This window comes from Adelges cooleyi, unplaced genomic scaffold, assembly GCF_023614345.1.
Source record: "Adelges cooleyi isolate 19-005CV unplaced genomic scaffold, UGA_ACOO_1.1 ACOO_flye_CR_arks_rails_tigmint_CR_PRNA_108, whole genome shotgun sequence".
In the NCBI taxonomy this organism is placed as follows: Eukaryota; Metazoa; Arthropoda; class Insecta; order Hemiptera; family Adelgidae; genus Adelges; species Adelges cooleyi.
In genome coordinates, this window is record NW_026095761.1 from 11,899,102 (window position 1) to 11,916,375 (window position 17,274).

The 17,274-nt window shown below is 38.0% G+C and overlaps 3 protein-coding genes across 4 annotated transcripts in view; 2 read left to right on the forward strand and 1 right to left on the reverse strand.

Moving 5' to 3' along the window:
- Nucleotides 1–17,274, reverse strand: part of LOC126847497 (mitochondrial import inner membrane translocase subunit Tim17-B-like) — a 248,149-nt gene that overhangs the window by 15,513 nt on the left and 215,362 nt on the right. The gene's annotated exons all lie outside the window — the stretch shown is intronic.
- LOC126847485 (zinc finger protein 271-like) lies at nucleotides 1,976–15,588 on the forward strand. Of its 2 annotated transcripts, XM_050587744.1 has the most exons (4): nucleotides 1,976–2,194; nucleotides 2,301–2,430; nucleotides 8,839–8,992; nucleotides 11,753–15,588. In XM_050587744.1, exon 4 carries the CDS (start codon nucleotides 11,847–11,849, stop codon nucleotides 15,240–15,242), a length of 3,396 nt encoding a protein of 1,131 aa, XP_050443701.1. In that variant the 5' UTR covers nucleotides 1,976–2,194; nucleotides 2,301–2,430; nucleotides 8,839–8,992; nucleotides 11,753–11,846; the 3' UTR covers nucleotides 15,243–15,588. The 2 variants fall into 2 exon arrangements, with proteins under 2 accessions (XP_050443701.1, XP_050443702.1); XM_050587745.1 differs by lacking the exons at nucleotides 1,976–2,194; nucleotides 2,301–2,430 and adding an exon at nucleotides 8,605–8,703.
- On the forward strand, nucleotides 4,445–6,196 carry LOC126841119 (zinc finger protein 883-like). The gene has a single exon (XM_050577416.1). The coding sequence runs from the start codon at nucleotides 4,445–4,447 to the stop codon at nucleotides 6,194–6,196; it is 1,752 nt and encodes a 583-aa protein (XP_050433373.1).

A 17,274-nucleotide genomic window follows, 5' to 3' on the forward strand; every position in this document is an offset into this window, starting at 1 on the left:
TAGCCAAAATTGATTTGGCAATTTTCACAGTTGGACTAATAATAATAAATAAAATTGTAGGACGACCAATGAGCTGAAAATAGAGCGAAGGTTTAGTGTTTATAAAGTTTAATTGTAAATCAACAATTGTAAGTTGTAAATAACAAATTGTTTTTATGACATAAATAAATAGCGTGCAAGCAGTAGGTGATCTTTTAAGATATCGGTGAATATAAAAGAAAGCAATAATAGTATTGTTAGTTAGTGAATTATTATTTTAGATTATAATAAAATAAAATATTTAAAGAAAATATTGTCCATATTAATTATGGTGTTGAACTTTGTATCTGTTACAGTACAGTTGTTAGTCAACAAAACTCAGTAAATAGACCAACATATTTTAATCCTTTTACAGAATTGTAATTGGACCATCTTCTGTGGAAATTTTGTCTAGCTTTTTGGTTTAAAATAAACCAAAATGTCCTTCGAGTGTTCCTAATTTTTTTTGTTGTTCTTTTAATGCAATTTATTTTGCTCTAAAAACTATTATTATTACAATTTCAACGTGCTTACCATCATATTATTATTGTTAGTTATATTTTCTACTCAATAACAAGACTAGAATGGTGTGATAACACTTGGATATATAGTGAATTTATCGATTAAATTTTATTAATAACGAACGGTAAAGGTAAATCGTGACCAAATTCTTTATTTTGACCAAATCGTGACCAAATTCTTTATTTTGACTCTAGTAGTAGTAGTTGGTAGTATGCTAGTAGTTTCTGTCGAGCGGATTGCAAAATTTGTGTACCAGGGTCTTAGCAACCGCCCCTTTGCCAAGAATATTTAAACACAACTGTATTATTACAAACATTATACTTTAAAGCTCTCATACGGTTTGCTTTTCCTTGGACCCTGGTACCACGAGCCACGACGCGAGTACGGCGGGTTAGCTGGCCAACCGCCTTGTTGAAAAACGGGGTCGAGTGTAGGCAATTTAGTTACATAAAAGCACAGCGTGCTTCGTTAAGAAAACGTCATGGTTATAAATTATTATTATTATATTAATTTGTATATTGTTGTATTTCTCGTCAAAAAAAAAAGTATAAAAGTGAGATGTTTATTATACTTGTCCTACATTTTATAAATCAGGCTCTGTTTTCGCCTATAACTTAAATAAGTACTAATAAGTTTAAAAATATTTATACTGGTTGTCGACCAATCATCATTATTTAAACAAGTATAAAGTATGTACATAAAATATGTAACAATTAACATACATGATATTCAAATATACTATTTGAACTTAAAAGTTATCTTTTGGTTATTATTCGAATTTCAAGCCATAATCGTGCAAGTCCAACTGCCAACATCTTGAGAAAATACCTAGTACCTATACTCAGTTCCGAAAAACAAGACACGAGCATAGAAACTAAAATAATACTTCTACGAGTAAAAGCTATTTTGGTTTATTTTAGACCAAAAAGCCAGACAAAATTTCGACCACATAGGATGGTTTGATTTCAATTCTGCAATGAGTTCAGTTTGTTGTAGTCAAATAAATTAAATTTGCAATCTTTTTCAATATTAAAACCCAATTTTTTTACAAAAAAAAAAAAAATCAAATAACCATCATAACTTAGTAAAGTTGCCAAAGATTAAAGAACTAGAATTTGTCTAGGTTTTTTTGGTCTAAAACGTCAAAAATTAGACCGCGTGCAACCCCCTAAACCCGCAACATTTGCGCGCAAATGATTTACAGTGTAAAACCAACTCAAAGGCTACCCTTTGCGTGCCTACCCTAAATGCATTGGCGTGCATTAAAAAAAAACATGAATAAAGGCCACCGAATACCTACAGCTGCAACGGCTCACTATGGCAACCGCGGCCGGTCTCTGCCCCTTTGGCCTTTTTAATAGACTGATGCGCATGTGCAAATTCCGACAACAGCCACTGCACTGCCGTCACCCCGTTTCATATAATGCACCGAGCCACAGTCTGTCTGGCTTCAGGCTACAGCTCTCTAGTGTGGCGCAAATAATCAATAAACCATTTTGATATCGTGTTGCTTTTGAATGTTTAATTGTTTTTAATACTTACCTACGTTTAAACGTGTTATTGTTTTTTTTCGGTCACACTGCGCTCGTGACACGATGACATTATCTTTGTGCCCAACACGCCTAAAGTATTTTCCATAGTTTTGCCGCACTGGGTAATATTTATTATGTTCATAAATAATATTTAAATATTTATAATACCTAACATGTGTTATAATAGTCGTTACTCGTTTGATGTTATTTTTTTTTTTTTGAGTGCAGACCAATTTGAAATGAATATATTATATCAATCCAGACGAAGCGTGGACGGAGGTTAATGATTGTGTACACTTACATACATTATTGCGTAATATGCGGCGATACGACGACCAAGAGAACAGACGTTTTCAAGGTAAATTTTTTTTATTTGAAATAAACCATTATTATTGTTTTATAATAACATCAGCTGTTGCACACACACAACTACCGGGTAATACCGGGCTGGTGGTAACTGAAGTGTTTAGACACTGGTATCCTTGGTAACCCAACTTAACCGTGGTATTAGACAACGGAATAGATTAAATCAGAAAGGACACTTAATGTAAACAATGATTTTCGGATGGAGGCCGCCATTTTCTCATTTATCGATATATTCATAATAATTTATATATATTATACAAAATTAATAATATTAAAAATAAATAGATATAATTCATATCATGACAAATCAAATAGGAATGACGTCAAAATACCAGTTTATAAATCGTACGTATGCGCAGAAATGGTGATAGATTTTCTCCGCCTGTGATTGGCTGTAAATTATATATCTTATCAGGCAATTGTATGCGCGCCAAAATTTGAGTTTGTAAATTATATATTATACAATAAGTAAAACTGAAATAGAGAATAATTAATCATCAATACTGTTTAAAGAGTAAATTATGTTCAGACTTGAGTGTGCTGCATTTTATTTTGTATTTGAATGATCGATATATTGGTAAAAAGATATAATAAGTAGTAATAAATAATATAAGATACAAATATAAATAAAAGATGTAATAAAACAATAATAAGGCATGTCACTAATACAGTAAAAAACAATTTATTTTAATTTTAAAATGAGTTTATATTTGAACAAGAGTTTGTGTTAAACATAAAGTACTTTCTCATTTTTTTTTGTCACAAGTATAATTCCATGTACTATTGGTGGACCTTTTGAGTTACCGAATATTCGTTAGATATTTAAAACCGCACATATTTTTTCCTGATGTAAATAGGGTAAATAATTTGGGTTAATAATTGAAACAGCTCAAATTTTCAGGTAATTAAAAAAAAAAAACTTTTTAAAAACATGCTTTTCTAAAATATAGTAAAAAAGTGAACTAAAAAGTAAAAAATAATTTTACTACTTTTAGAATTATATCCATAGAATTTATCTTGAATACTCATTACGATATTACAAATTATTATTACATATATTAATTATATGTAAATAAATATTGTTACAACATTTTAAAAACGTTATGACTTTTAAGAAAATTATAATTATTGACATCGTTTTTAAAAGTGCTTAAGAAAACAGTTTAAAGTTGATGTGCCAGAGGATAATAAGAAAATAACTAATAAGTAATGGATTTTGTATTATTAATCTTGTTGGCTTAATTTAACATATTTGTGTTCCGGATCACGGTAGGGTTTTTTCAGAATTTCTAGCTTGTCGTATGTTTGCTGCACTTGACCTGTACCGTTTGTAATTGTAGATGTCATTGTCTTTTATAAGATTACAATTTAGCATTAGCATTTGGAATCGATGATTAATTATTTAAGCTTTAAAGCGAAATTGAGAAGGTGTCAATTTTACAATAATGTGTTTGGTTCTTCGAGATTTGATCACAAAGAATTTTAAACTAATTATTTCTCAACTTAATTAATCCTTCGTTAGTGTGTTGCCTAGAAATATTTAGAAATCTCTTGTCACGTGATTTTCAATAAACTTCTTTGCAACACATATACAGAGGGTTAAAAATTTAAAAACCAACAAAATTGTATTAGAAAGTAATTGTCTATACGTTAAGGGTTGTTGGTAAACAGCTGTTGTTTACTTAATTGCTAATTTTCACCTAGGTGATTCGTTATATTTACAGAGAGAGATAGGGTTGAGGTTTTAGTTTAAATAATCAAATATTCGGATAACAAAAATATTTACTAGTATTCGAAATATTATTATATAATCAATTATTGATACTACCTAGTGGATATTTCTTATTTTCGTGATTTGTCATAAATATTTTTCTTGACAGTATTTACTTTGTTTTTTTGCAGTGAAAATGGGATGACTTAGGGACACGAGTATAGAAATTAAAATAAACGCTTGTAAATAAATTTGATACACGTATAAAAGAAATGTCACATTGACTGGCCGAAAAATGTCAAAAGACGTTGACAAATGGCACGAGTGCTTGGCGTGCCACGAATTGTTTTTGGAGAACTCTTCGCTGCGGGTCCACGTGCGCAAACATCGTACGAAACCGCGCGAGTGCCACGTTTGCCATAAAACGTTTAGCAATGGCCATTTTTTTAAGAAGCATAAACGTGTGCACAAGAAAGTGAAACGGTACGATTGCGCGTTGTGCCAGGAATCGTACACCGACAAACGATTGTTTAAAGTGCACGTGAAGACACACGCCGTCGAGTACCGTTGCGCTTTGTGCCGCAAGTCGTTTGTCAGCAGGGCCAATTTCGATAAACACAAGCGCGTACACACGCACGTGAAATGGATGGAATGCAGTGTGTGCCATAAATCGTTCACGGACAGGACGAAGTTCGTAATGCACATCCGTGCGCACACGGTCAAGAAACTACACGAATGCGGCTATTGTCAGAAGGTTTTTCCGAGTAATTCTTATCTCGAGGTGCACGAGCGACGACACACGGGCGAAAAACCTTACGAATGCGACGTGTGCCAAAAGTCGTTCGTCGACAAAGCAAATCTCAATATTCACCAGCGGGGCGTGCACACGGGTCCCAACGACAAACCGTACAAATGCAGTCTGTGCGACAAATCGTACATCTGCTATTCCGACCTGAGGATACACCAGCGCGTGCACACGGGCGAAAAACCATACCGATGCTCGTTGTGCCACAAGGCGTTCAGTCTGTTGGGTAGCTTGCACAATCATCAGCGCACGCACGCCAACATCAAAACGTACCATTGCGCCCCGTGCAAGATGTCGTTCCCTTGCTGCGCGGACTACAAGCAACACCTGGGCACGCACATGGGAGGGGAACGGTTTGAATGCGCGGTGTGCCAAAAATCGTACACCAGACGATCCTCGCTGAAATCGCACGAGCTGACGCACACGGGCACGAGACCGTACAAATGCGGCGCCTGCGGCAAAGCGTTCACGCAAAGGACCAACCTTAAGACGCACGAGCGGTTGATACACAGGGGAGAAAAACCGCACACGTGCACCGTGTGCCGGATGACGTTCAGCACGGGCAACATTCTCAAATCGCACATGCGCACGCACACGGGCGAAAAACCGTACAAATGCGACGTGTGCCACAGGTCGTTTTCCCAAGCGGGCAGCTTGAGAAATCACGAGCGCTTTACGCACTATGGCGAGAAACCGTACGAATGCGACTTGTGCGAAAAGTCGTTCACCAACAGCACGGGCCTCAGGCTGCACCAATACACGCACACCGGCGAAACGCCGTTCGAGTGCAGTACGTGTCAGATGTCGTTCACCAGCTTGACCTCTTTCAGGCACCACGAACGCATCGAGCACTTCGTCGGCAAGCAGTACAAATGCCAGCCGTGCCAGATGTCGTTTCACTCTAACGCTGCCCTCAAAGCACACAAGCGCGAGCACACCGGCGAAAAACCGTACAAATGCAAGCTGTGCTTGAAATCGTACACCGCAAAGGGCCACTTGAAAAAGCACAAGTGTATAGCCACAACCGAGAATTCGTACGAATGCGGCGAGTGCCAGGAAAGGTTTAGCACTAAGCGTTTGTTGAGAGAACACTTACTCGAACACGCTGTTGACGACCCGTACCAATGTAATTTGTGCCAAAAGTCGTTTGCCACGTGTGTTGAGTACATGAAACATAAGAGCACGGATCACGGGGGCGGAGGCTTCAAACCCCGAACTACCCCTCCGTGGTTGCAAAAATGAGCACAGAGGTGAAATAAAGAGACACAAGGCAAAGGTGAATCTTCTTCTTAAGTAAACCGGCAACTAGGACCACAGAATAAACAGAAGGGAATCTTAGAGTTTATTAAAAAACGATCAGACATATTGAGATATAGACAGTGATGCCAAAACGCAGGATGTTGCGTTTTTTTACTTCAAATTTGTCTGTAATTTATGGCTACACTGTTCAGTTTGAGAATTTCTCCACACCTACCAGCACTGTCCATTTCTGATCTGTCCTAGGACCATCCTGATATTCAACCTTTCCTTCGGCTTCCCCTGTCTGATGTCTGTGCCTTCCAGTCTAAGCCTTCACCTAACGCTTGCACGTCTTACTACGTCCTCCCATCTCAAACACGTATGAGTGAATTTTGACTATGTCAAGTATGCCCAGCCCACTGTGATCTTTTGTTCCTTATCGTTTCCAGTACACTCGGTTTGTAAAAGAGTGTTTCTAATTCATAATTTTCCATTTATCATGAAAAAAGTGAACATGTAGCATGTATTAAAAATGTATTGGTACATTTTAAATGTAAATATATGTAAGGTTATTTATAACAATCAGTTACCCTATAATATTATATTACTTGTGCCATTTGTCTACACAGCATGAAGGTTTTTTAAACGTTCATGTTTGTTATCTGTCTTAATATTTGCATTTTTACTTTTGTCGACCAAAGTTATTAGAGATGTAAATGTACATATATTTAATGTAATTTTTTAAGGGTTTTATTTAATAATTGTGCAAGTTTTTATGTTTCATACAATTTTAGACACTAGAGTCTTAAAATGTACTTAATTGACAGTAAATGTTTCTATAAGTAGTTGTTTTTATACTTTTTAAGTATTATTTTGTTTTTTTTTAATGTTATAAATTAAGATAATAAGAATAATAATATAAAGATGTTATTTTCTAAAATGAAAACAAAAATCGGCGTTATTTGTTTATTTTACAATAACTGTATACTTTATGCTTAAGTTTTACAAAAAATATAAATATTGAACCAGTACAATATTTAGTGTATCCAAAACTTTTCATTTAAACAAAAAGTTTTGGATTTAAGTTGGTTAATTCTGAAAAAAATTGTTATTTAAACTGTAAATAAGAATGTGGCAATTTATATTAAAAAAATAAACCAAAAACCATGTCAAATATAATAATGATAATTTCTGAGTAATAACTTCAAACGACTTCTTAAAGACAATTCAAATTAACACTGCGTCCTATAATAATATAATAGCAATGCCCAAACAACACAAACGTTCAAATGTACTGAGATTAATTGTAAATAAATGTTTAAAATTAGTGCTTTATTATATAGTTTGCTGTAAATAGAAACAATCTTACTTCAATAAAGAAAAATACTAAATTATTAATGTTTAGCAAGTTAATAACGATTTTTTTACTTAATTATTTCCACTTGGCTTAAAGTTCTTTAATTTTATACGTGGCTGGTAAAATAACATAAAGTATAGAACAATTAAAAACAGTTATATGTTATACCTGCAGTTGCTTTAGAAACGTTTAAACAATATTTTATTATTTTTTTTAATTTACTTTTAGCGTTAAACCGTTGGTAAATTCACTAAATTGTGTTAGGTATTTTCATTTGTTGTTACAAAATTAAAATTTATAGAAAAACTTTGATTTGCACAATATTGAAATGTGCCATCTGTTTATTATATTATACTTAAATTGGCAAACATTTTTAAATTTGGTTGACACGTTAACATTACTATTTCACTTTGAACAGTTGGGCAATAAAAAAAAAATCTTCTTTTACTTGAGTTTTTATTTCTTAAGTATTCAAAACATATATATATATATATATATATATATATATATATATATATTTATATACAATACATCAGTTGTGATTAATGTATTCATGTTTTTTTTTAGCTCGTTAAGAAACAATTTAGCCAATTAAATCACTATTTCCGACGTAGCTTTTCTTTTTAGCGTACTACTCATGATTTACTTATTTGATCAGATGGATCACATTTTTGTACTTGGGCATTTTTACCTAGACTATTGCCTGAATTTGGTGGCAACGAGCAACGGCTACGCCTCAACTATCGCTGTACTGGCTTTAGTAAATATTGCCCACATCAACTTATCTATATGATATATATATTTTAATTCATCTAAAATTTGTATTCACCTTGAAAGAAAATGGCCAGGTCAGGTTAGGTTTGGTAGGTGCGCCTTAACATTTGTGCACGGTTCATAGTAAACCCAGACAAGGGGTAAGTACTTATACCGTACTCGCCCAGACAGACCGGAATGCACAGGTATGCATTTGTTAAAAAAAAAAGTTAACAAAGGCCACCCCAAGTACAGCTGCATCGGCTCACCATGGCAACGGCCGGTCTTGCCGTTCTAAATTTATGCGGATGCGCATGTGCAAATTCTAACGGCGGCCACTTCCCTTTGAGAGTCTAACTTAGTTAGTTTCAACACACCAGTTGTGGATGTTTTTTACTAGGTAAAAATATGATAACAGTTTTTTTAATTAAAAATATACATTATTTTTTACTGTCGCGGCGGCGTCAATGTATTACAATAATTAATAATTATGAAATATCATAAGTTATTTTGACCAAGTCTTTGATTTTAACAGATTCAGATGAGAAGCGACCAATTTAAAATACAAACCAAAAGAGACGAAGCGGACAGAGGTTAATTTTTGAACATCACAGGAAAGCGGATTTATATTGTTACCTTATGTTATGGTGAACCAACCACTCGGATGCTGTCCCAAAGAAAAGAATAAGGTAAATTGATTTCTATAAGAAATAAACCATTAATATTTTAAATACTAGCGGCACGCTTTTAGTTCTTCGCGTTAAATAGTCATTTTTCCATTCCATTTTTTTTACCTCTGTTTACTTTTAAAACTTAAAATCAATAATAATAATGTATTGATAGTGTGATAAGTTAAAATTGTGGTATAATAAAGTAGAATATATTTAAAATAAAAAGTTAAGTATAAATTCGAAAGGCTTTGAATTAATTGTAAAAGTAGTTCAATGCCGGTTTTTGTAAAGTAACCAAATATTTTGCACTAAATCTTGACTTTTAAAATGTGTATGCTATTTGCAATTTGATACAATTTTTTAAGTACGGTAATTTTTTTATTTCGGAACATGTTCCCGTTTGGTTTGGGAATTCAGTCGAATATGATATTTATAATGAATTCTTAACGGATAAGGATGATGTGAGGCTGGTTGGCTTTTAGGATTTAGTCAAATATTTATTGTAGCAAAAATGGACACTAATATTACCTTCTACTATGATTATTGCAATTTGAAGTTAGTCTGGACAACAAAACTATCCCATAAAAATGAACTAAAAAATTTAATAAATAGTATAATATCTAAGATCGCTCTACTTTTAAAATTAAAAAAAAATATGGTATTGTTTACTATCATAATATTAAATTTGAGCTACTGTAAACTACAATAATTAACGGCCATATTTAAAACCCGGTACGGTACGGTCACTGCGGTATGAAATAAATTCCATTCCACCGAACAGTGCTACCACGGTCAACAAAAAAAAATATGTTTTAATCCGACATTAATTAATTGTAGTTATACGGCTGTATAATCAACAATCAACCGGTAAATCATCATAGTCAACATTTTCAGCAAATTATTCTTAATTTAAAAACTTAATAAAATATGTACGTTAATATTTAAGTTTGAAAAGTTGATAAAGCTCTAGAAAATACAAAAAAAATGTAAAAAAAAAAAAATGAAATATTGTCTAATATTAGCTTTGTTCCAGCAGAGCAAATAGGAAAGATCTAAAGCTTCGTCCACACCTAACAAACGTTTAGGGAAACTTTGTTTGACAAGCGTTTGTCAAATTTTGTCGAACGTTTTTCAAAAGGTTTGACAAACGTTTGTCAAATAAAATGTTTTCTTTTCCATCATCGCTGCAACATGTTGTCAAGTTGCTGGAAACAATTTTCTGTTGCGAGTTTACCGTTCTGTCGCAAGTTTCGCGCATCGTACAACGCGAACAGTTATATAAATCTAGTTATTATCTTGTATATTTTATTTTATCATGGTTTATTCTTGTTTAATCGTGATAATTGATAATTATTCAATAATTAATAAAACAAAAATTGATGTTATTTTGGCGGTATGTGCAAAAGCAAAAACCTAGGTTAATATGGGTTTCATTATGGTTAATTTCAGTTGCAAAATGGTTATTTTAGGCGCATGCGCGTTCAGAATATATTGATATCAATGATAACTTGTTTACAATACTAATGCTGGAACAAAGCATTAGAGGGGGTTGAACACCTTCAAAATTGTTTTTTTTTCAAAAATCTCAAAATATATTATACTTAGAACAAAACTTTTTGAATAAAAGTTGTTCGTCACATAATTATCTAAAGTTTGCTTTTCGTGTATTTTTATGTAAGTGCAAAACTTAGGCCAGAAAAGCGGCCCAATGTTGACTATTTTTGAAAATTTTGTAAAATGTACGCTATTTTTTTTATTATTATTATTATTATAACGTTTTTATGAACTCACAATCTTGTTTGTCGTTCCGGGTGGAATCTTGCAACTCAAATTTCGAGCACTTCCCGATTAGCTATCCGGTTGAAACTTTCAGGGTAGCTCACAATTCGATGAAAATGCATTATTAATCCACAAGAGATTGAAAATTCCACCCTTAAAGGGGTTAAAATGGGGTCGATTTCTTGTCCGTCGTTCCGGGTGGAATCTACTTCATTTTACTATTTAGTGACGGAAATATATTTCTAGACTATATTTAATGATCTAGTAGTAATGCTGTAAGTGTATAATGTTTTTATTTATATATATCAACATCCAAAAATGTGAGCATTGAATACCCCAATCGGTAGTATCGTGTTTTTTGGATGTGTAATACAGGTTCATCAAAGTTGTACACATTACTATTTGCCTATACAAATGCGATACACATATGATTAGACAAGCTCGTAGGCGCAGACATTTAGCCTGTAGGCATGCGGGTTCATTGGGTCAATATAATTGTGAAAATTTGGATATTAATACTTCTTGACAAATACTAATGGTCTAAAACGTGAAAAACAGACCACATGCAACAAACCCCTTAAAACTATTGATTTTTTGTACTTTTTCTTTTTGAAAACATTTTTGCCTATGCTGTATTACATTAGCTTTGTTTTAGAATTAGTGTTGTAAACAAGTTATCATTGATAGCAACATATTCTGCATTCAGCTGGAACAGATTTCGGCGATTGTGGTTGTTACCATTAACCATGGTGTAACTCATATGAACCTAGGTTTTTGCTTTTGCACTTACCGCCAAAATAACATATTGACAAATATTAGATGTCAGAGATTCATAGTTTTACAGGTAGAGGACTTCTAAAGGAAGTTTCTTAAATACTTACACGAAATTATATGGCTTTATAATTCTCCAATAAATGATACTGTATAGTAAAAATTACTTATTTCTCATAATTTGTCTTCATTGTTTTTCATGTCGATTTTTTACTTTGTATTTTACAGTGAAAATGAAATAACCTAGGACACAAGCATGGCAATTAAAATGGACAAAACGGTTGTATTTTTGCGACAAATATAAAAGAAAATCGATATTAAAATGTCAAAAAGTGTTGACAAACGGCACGAATGCATGGCGTGCCACCAATTGTTTCTGGAGAAACCGAAGCTGAAAAAACACGTGCGCAAACATCGTACGAAAGAACCGCGCGAATGCCCCTTGTGCCATAAATCGTTTACCAATGACCATTTTTTCGAGAAGCACAGTGGTTGGCACAAGGGAGTGAGACGGTACGATTGCGCCGTATGTCAGGAAACGTACAACGACAAACGGTTGTTTAGAGCACACATGGGCACACACTCCATCGAGTACCAGTGCGCATTGTGCCACAAATCTTTCGCCAGCCTGACCGAGTTTGATAAACACAAGAGCGTACACGAGGGTGTGAAATGGCACGAATGCCACTTGTGCCATAAATCGTTTGCGCACAGGGACGACTTCATCAATCATTACAGTACGCACGAGGGCAAGAGAATTCACCAATGCGGCTATTGTCAGAAAGTGTTCGCCCAGAGCTATAGTCTTAAAATACACGAGCGAGGGCATACGGCTGAAAAGCCTTACGAATGCGACGTGTGCCATAAGATGTTTGCCACCAATGCGAGTCTCAAGTGTCACCAGCGGTGCGTGCATTCGGACGACAAACCGTATCAGTGCAGCTTGTGCCACAAATCGTTCGCCCTCCTCGGCACCCTGAAAATGCACCAGCGCGTTCACACGGGCGAAAAACCTTACGAATGCCCGGTATGCCACAAGACGTTTAGCCTGTCGAGCAGCTTGTACAGTCATCAGCGCAGGCACGAAACCGTCGAATCGCACCGTTGCGCACCGTGCCGCATGTCGTTTGCTAGCAGAGCGGACTACAAGCTGCACAAGAGCACGACAACACACCCTGAACAAAAACGGTTTAAATGCGGCGTGTGCCAAAAATCGTACACCAGACGTTCCTCGCTGAAATCGCACTTGCGCACGCACGCGGGCGGTATTAAACCGTACAAATGTAGCATGTGTGGCAAATCGTTCAACCAAAAAAGCACTCTGATGAAGCACGAGCTCGGGCACACGGGAGTCAAACCGCACGCGTGCGACGTGTGCCACATGAAGTTTGCGACCAACGCCAATCTGAGAAAACACGAGCTTACCCACACGGGCGAAAAGCCGTACAAATGCGGCGTTTGCGACAAATCTTTCACCCAAAACGGTAGCATGAGAGTGCACGAGCGCACGCACACGGGAGTCAGACCGCACGCGTGCAGTGTGTGCCAGATGACGTTCATGACCAAAGCAACTTGCGTCGCACACGAGCGCACGCACACGCGCGAAAAGCCGTACAAATGCAGCATATGCGACGAATCGTTCAACCAAAACTGCAGTCTGAGAAAGCACGAGAACACGCACGCGGTCAACAAGAAGTCGCACAAATGCGGCGTTTGCGACAAATCGTACACCACACTCTACCACCTGAAATCGCACGAGCTCACGCATGAGCTCACGCACACGGCAAAACGGCCGTTCAAATGCGCCACGTGTCCCAGGTCGTATGGCAGATCCGCCGACCTCAGATTGCACGAGCTTTCGCACGCAGGCCAAAAACCGTACAAATGCCACGAATCGTTACAATGTGACGAATCGTTCGCACACAACTACACTCTGAAAAGCCACCAGCGTACTCACACGGACCGACCCCTTTACATGTGCAAGATTTGCGACAAACCGTTCAACCGAAGGCACCATCTGGCCAGGCACGAGTCCACGCATGCGCGCACCGATAGGAGACACGCGGTCCAGATACCGTATAAGTGCGGCGTGTGCGACAAATCTTTCAAACAATCGAGTAGCCTTAGAGTGCACGAGTACACGCACACGGGCGAAAAGCCGTACGAATGCGCGGTGTGCCATAAAGCATACACCACACGTTACAGCCTGGGGACGCACATGCTCGGGCACACGGGCACCAGACCGTACAAATGCAAACTGTGCGACAAATCGTTCGTGCTGAGCTCCACCCTGAAAACGCACGAGCGCTTGCACACCGGCGAAAAACCCTACATGTGCATCGTGTGCCCGATGAGGTTCGCCGCGCGGACCACTCTCAACAAGCACAAGCTCACGCACACCGGCCGGAAACCTTACAAATGCGACTTGTGCCACAAATCTTTCTCCCAAAACTCCAGTTTGCGCAGCCACAAGCGCTTCACGCACTTTGGCGAAAAACCGTACGCATGTGACTCGTGTGAGAAATCCTTTACCAACTGCGAAAGCCTCCGGATGCACAAGTACAAACACACCGGGGAAACCCCGTTTGAATGCAGTCCGTGTCAGATGGCGTTCACCAACTTGAGCTCTTTCAGGCACCACGACCGCACCGTTCACTTCATTGGCAAGCACTACAGATGCGAACCGTGCCAGATGACGTTCTCCAACAGTACCGCCCTCAGAGTGCACGAGCGCGAGCACACCGGCGAAAAACCGTACCAATGCGATCTGTACATGAAATCGTTCACCGCAAAGGGCCACTTGAAACAGCACAAGTACCGGCCCACAGCCGAGAAATCGTACGAATGCCAGCCGTGCCAGATGTCGTTTCGTTCTGCTAATGCCCTCAAAGTGCACGAGCGCGAGCACACCGGCGAAAAACCGTACCAATGCAATCTGTGCTTGAAATCGTACACCCGAAAGAGCTACTTGAAACAGCACAAGTGCCGGCCTACAGCCGAGAAATCGTACGAATGCGCCGAGTGCCAGGAAACGTTTAGCACTAAGCGTTCACTGAGAGAACACTTGCTCAACCACATCAGTGACGACCCGTATCAATGCAAACTGTGCTTGAAATCGTACACCCGAAAGAGCTATTTGAAACGGCACAAGTGCCGGCCCACAGCCGAGAAATCGTACGAATGCCAGCCGTGCCAGATGTCGTTTCGTTCTGCTAATGCCCTCAAAAAGCACGAGCGCGAGCACCCCGGCGAAAAACCGTATCAATGCAATCTGTGCTTGAAATCGTACACCCGAAAGAGCTACTTGAAACTGCACAAGTGCCGGCATACAGCCGAGAAATCGTACGAATGCGCCGAGTGCCAGGAAACGTTTAGCACTAAGCGTTCGTTGAGAAAACACTTGCTCGACCACGTCAGTGACGGCCCGTATCAATGCAAACTGTGCTTGAAATCGTACACCCAAAAGAGCTACTTGAAACTGCACAAGTGCCGGCATACAGCTGAGAAATCGTACGAATGCGGCGAGTGCCAGGAAACGTTTAGCACTAAGCGTTCGTTGAGAGAACACTTGCTCGACCACGTCTGTGACGACCCGTACCCATGTAATCTGTGCCAAAAGTCGTTTGCCACGTGCGTTGAGTACATAAACCACAAGAGCGTGGATCACGGGAGTGGAACCTTCATACCCCGAACTACCCCTCCGTGGTTGCGAAAATGAGCACAGAGATGTGACATAGAGACATAGGTCAAAGCTGGGCATGTATCGTCTTAGGTTAACCGGCCACTAGGACCATCCCGACTTACAACCTTGCCTTCAGCTTTCCCTATCCGATGACTGTATTTTCAAGTCTAAACCTCCTCCTAAATTTAATATCTTATACATCTATTATATATGTTATATTTTTTGTTTATACAGAAGTAAATTTATTTATTTTATTTTATACAGAGCTAAATGATAAAAATTAGGTTTTTTCAAAATTTTTTATGTTATTGTATTATTGTTATTTCAATATTAACAAATATATTTATAGATATTTTTTACAAGTTGGCATTTTTGTGCTTGTGTTTGTTGTAAACCAACATTTATTTTGTTTTATAATTTATTTTAGTTGTGTATTTAATTTTAACGGACTTGTAATCTTATATCTTTAACAACTATGTTTATGAACTTCTTGTAATAAAATAAATACTATATTGTAAGTGGTAAGAAAATTATTGTTTAGGACAATGTACTAATAATAAGTACCTATGTTATTGTTATACAATAAACCATGACAGTCGTAGATTTTATTAATAAAAACGTATGTCCTTATCCGAGTTGCTGATTAGATTGTAAAAATTGATCGAATAAATTGTGGATAGAGGAAAATGAAAAAGGTGGACTAAATTTAACTATTTCTGCTTTTTCAAGCTGAAATTCCAAAACACATTTTAGTATGTTTAATAAGTGTCTGTAAATTATCTGTGTTCGTGTTTGTTAATTATTTTGTTACTACTGCCGGTTTTAATTGAAATAGTCTAAAATTCAATCAGACTACAGACGTGAAAGTCCAACTAATTTCTCTTCGATAAACATAATAGTAGCAAAGTAATAAACTATGGTGTTTAACAAGTACTAAAAAAAAAATTATAGGTCTTTATGATCATTTTGAAAAACCCATTTTCGGAATCTAGACCACTGTGCTGGCAAATAAACAAAGTCTATTTGTTCAGGTTTACAAACTGCGTGTGACGCTCACAAACTACAGTGTACAGAATATAATCGCCGCACGACGAATAACACAATAGTGTGTGTATCTGAGCGTTTAAAGAGAGCAATGCGTGGCTCATCGTTGTTACTGTGTCTGGCGGTTGTTTGCGTTATTCGACAATCTTGTCAGCTGCCAGGATCTTGTCAGGAACGGTTGCTGGAATACGTCGGTTGGCGCGCCAAAGCGTTGCTGAACCAAGCGGCCAACGAAGACTGGAAAATATTGGAGTATCGTTTGCACGACGGCACTTGCTACACCGATGCGAGCGTGCGGTGTGTGGTCAAAGCGGAAGTCCGGGCCACCGGAACCACCGGAACCATGGCTTCGGTCCGCGACACGTTGGAGACGTACAGAGACACCGTGCCCTGCGACGACAGACACGTTCCCTACGACAACAAGGCGCAGCCACAGCTGAGGGGAAGGTATTTCATAGCGGTCGTGCTGCGGGACCAGAGCGGCGGCGCCACACCGGCCGGGCTGAGGTTGAGCGACGCGCTGTTGGACTACTACTGCGACGGGCAGTACTTGCGGGCCGCGGTCCGGCTGATGAACGCCCTGGAGAGCGCAGCCAACACTTTTGTGCACGGTTTCTGTCAGCTGGTAAGAAGAGGGCAGGCTGAAGGTTCGCCTGTAAAACAATACCGTTACGACGAGTTCTTGTGTCTGCTGGTCGACCACGTCAAGGATATGTTGCGGTACACCTTCGTATCGGTCCGTCCGGTCCAAGACATACTGACGGCGCTGGACCGAAGGAAACGACTGGCGAACGGAGACGAACACTTTGAGACGGCGTGCAAAGAGTTTTCGCAGCGATACGGCAACACGGTCGGTTATGTCAGGCTTGACGAGTACAAAAGCCTGGGATTGATCCCCCAAGACGCAGACCGTTTGAATGCCCAAGACGCACTGGAACGAGACAGTTTGAATACCGAACATAAGGTCGACGACCAAGACCGTTTGAATACCAATGATAGATTTATTAGTATCGAAAATGAAATC

Bases quoted from the DNA above. Each gene is read 5' to 3' on its own strand.
- LOC126847485 (XM_050587744.1), top strand. From the start codon at position 11,847: ATGTCAAAAAGTGTTGACAAACGGCACGAATGCATGGCGTGCCACCAA.
- LOC126841119 (XM_050577416.1), top strand. From the start codon at position 4,445: ATGTCAAAAGACGTTGACAAATGGCACGAGTGCTTGGCGTGCCACGAA.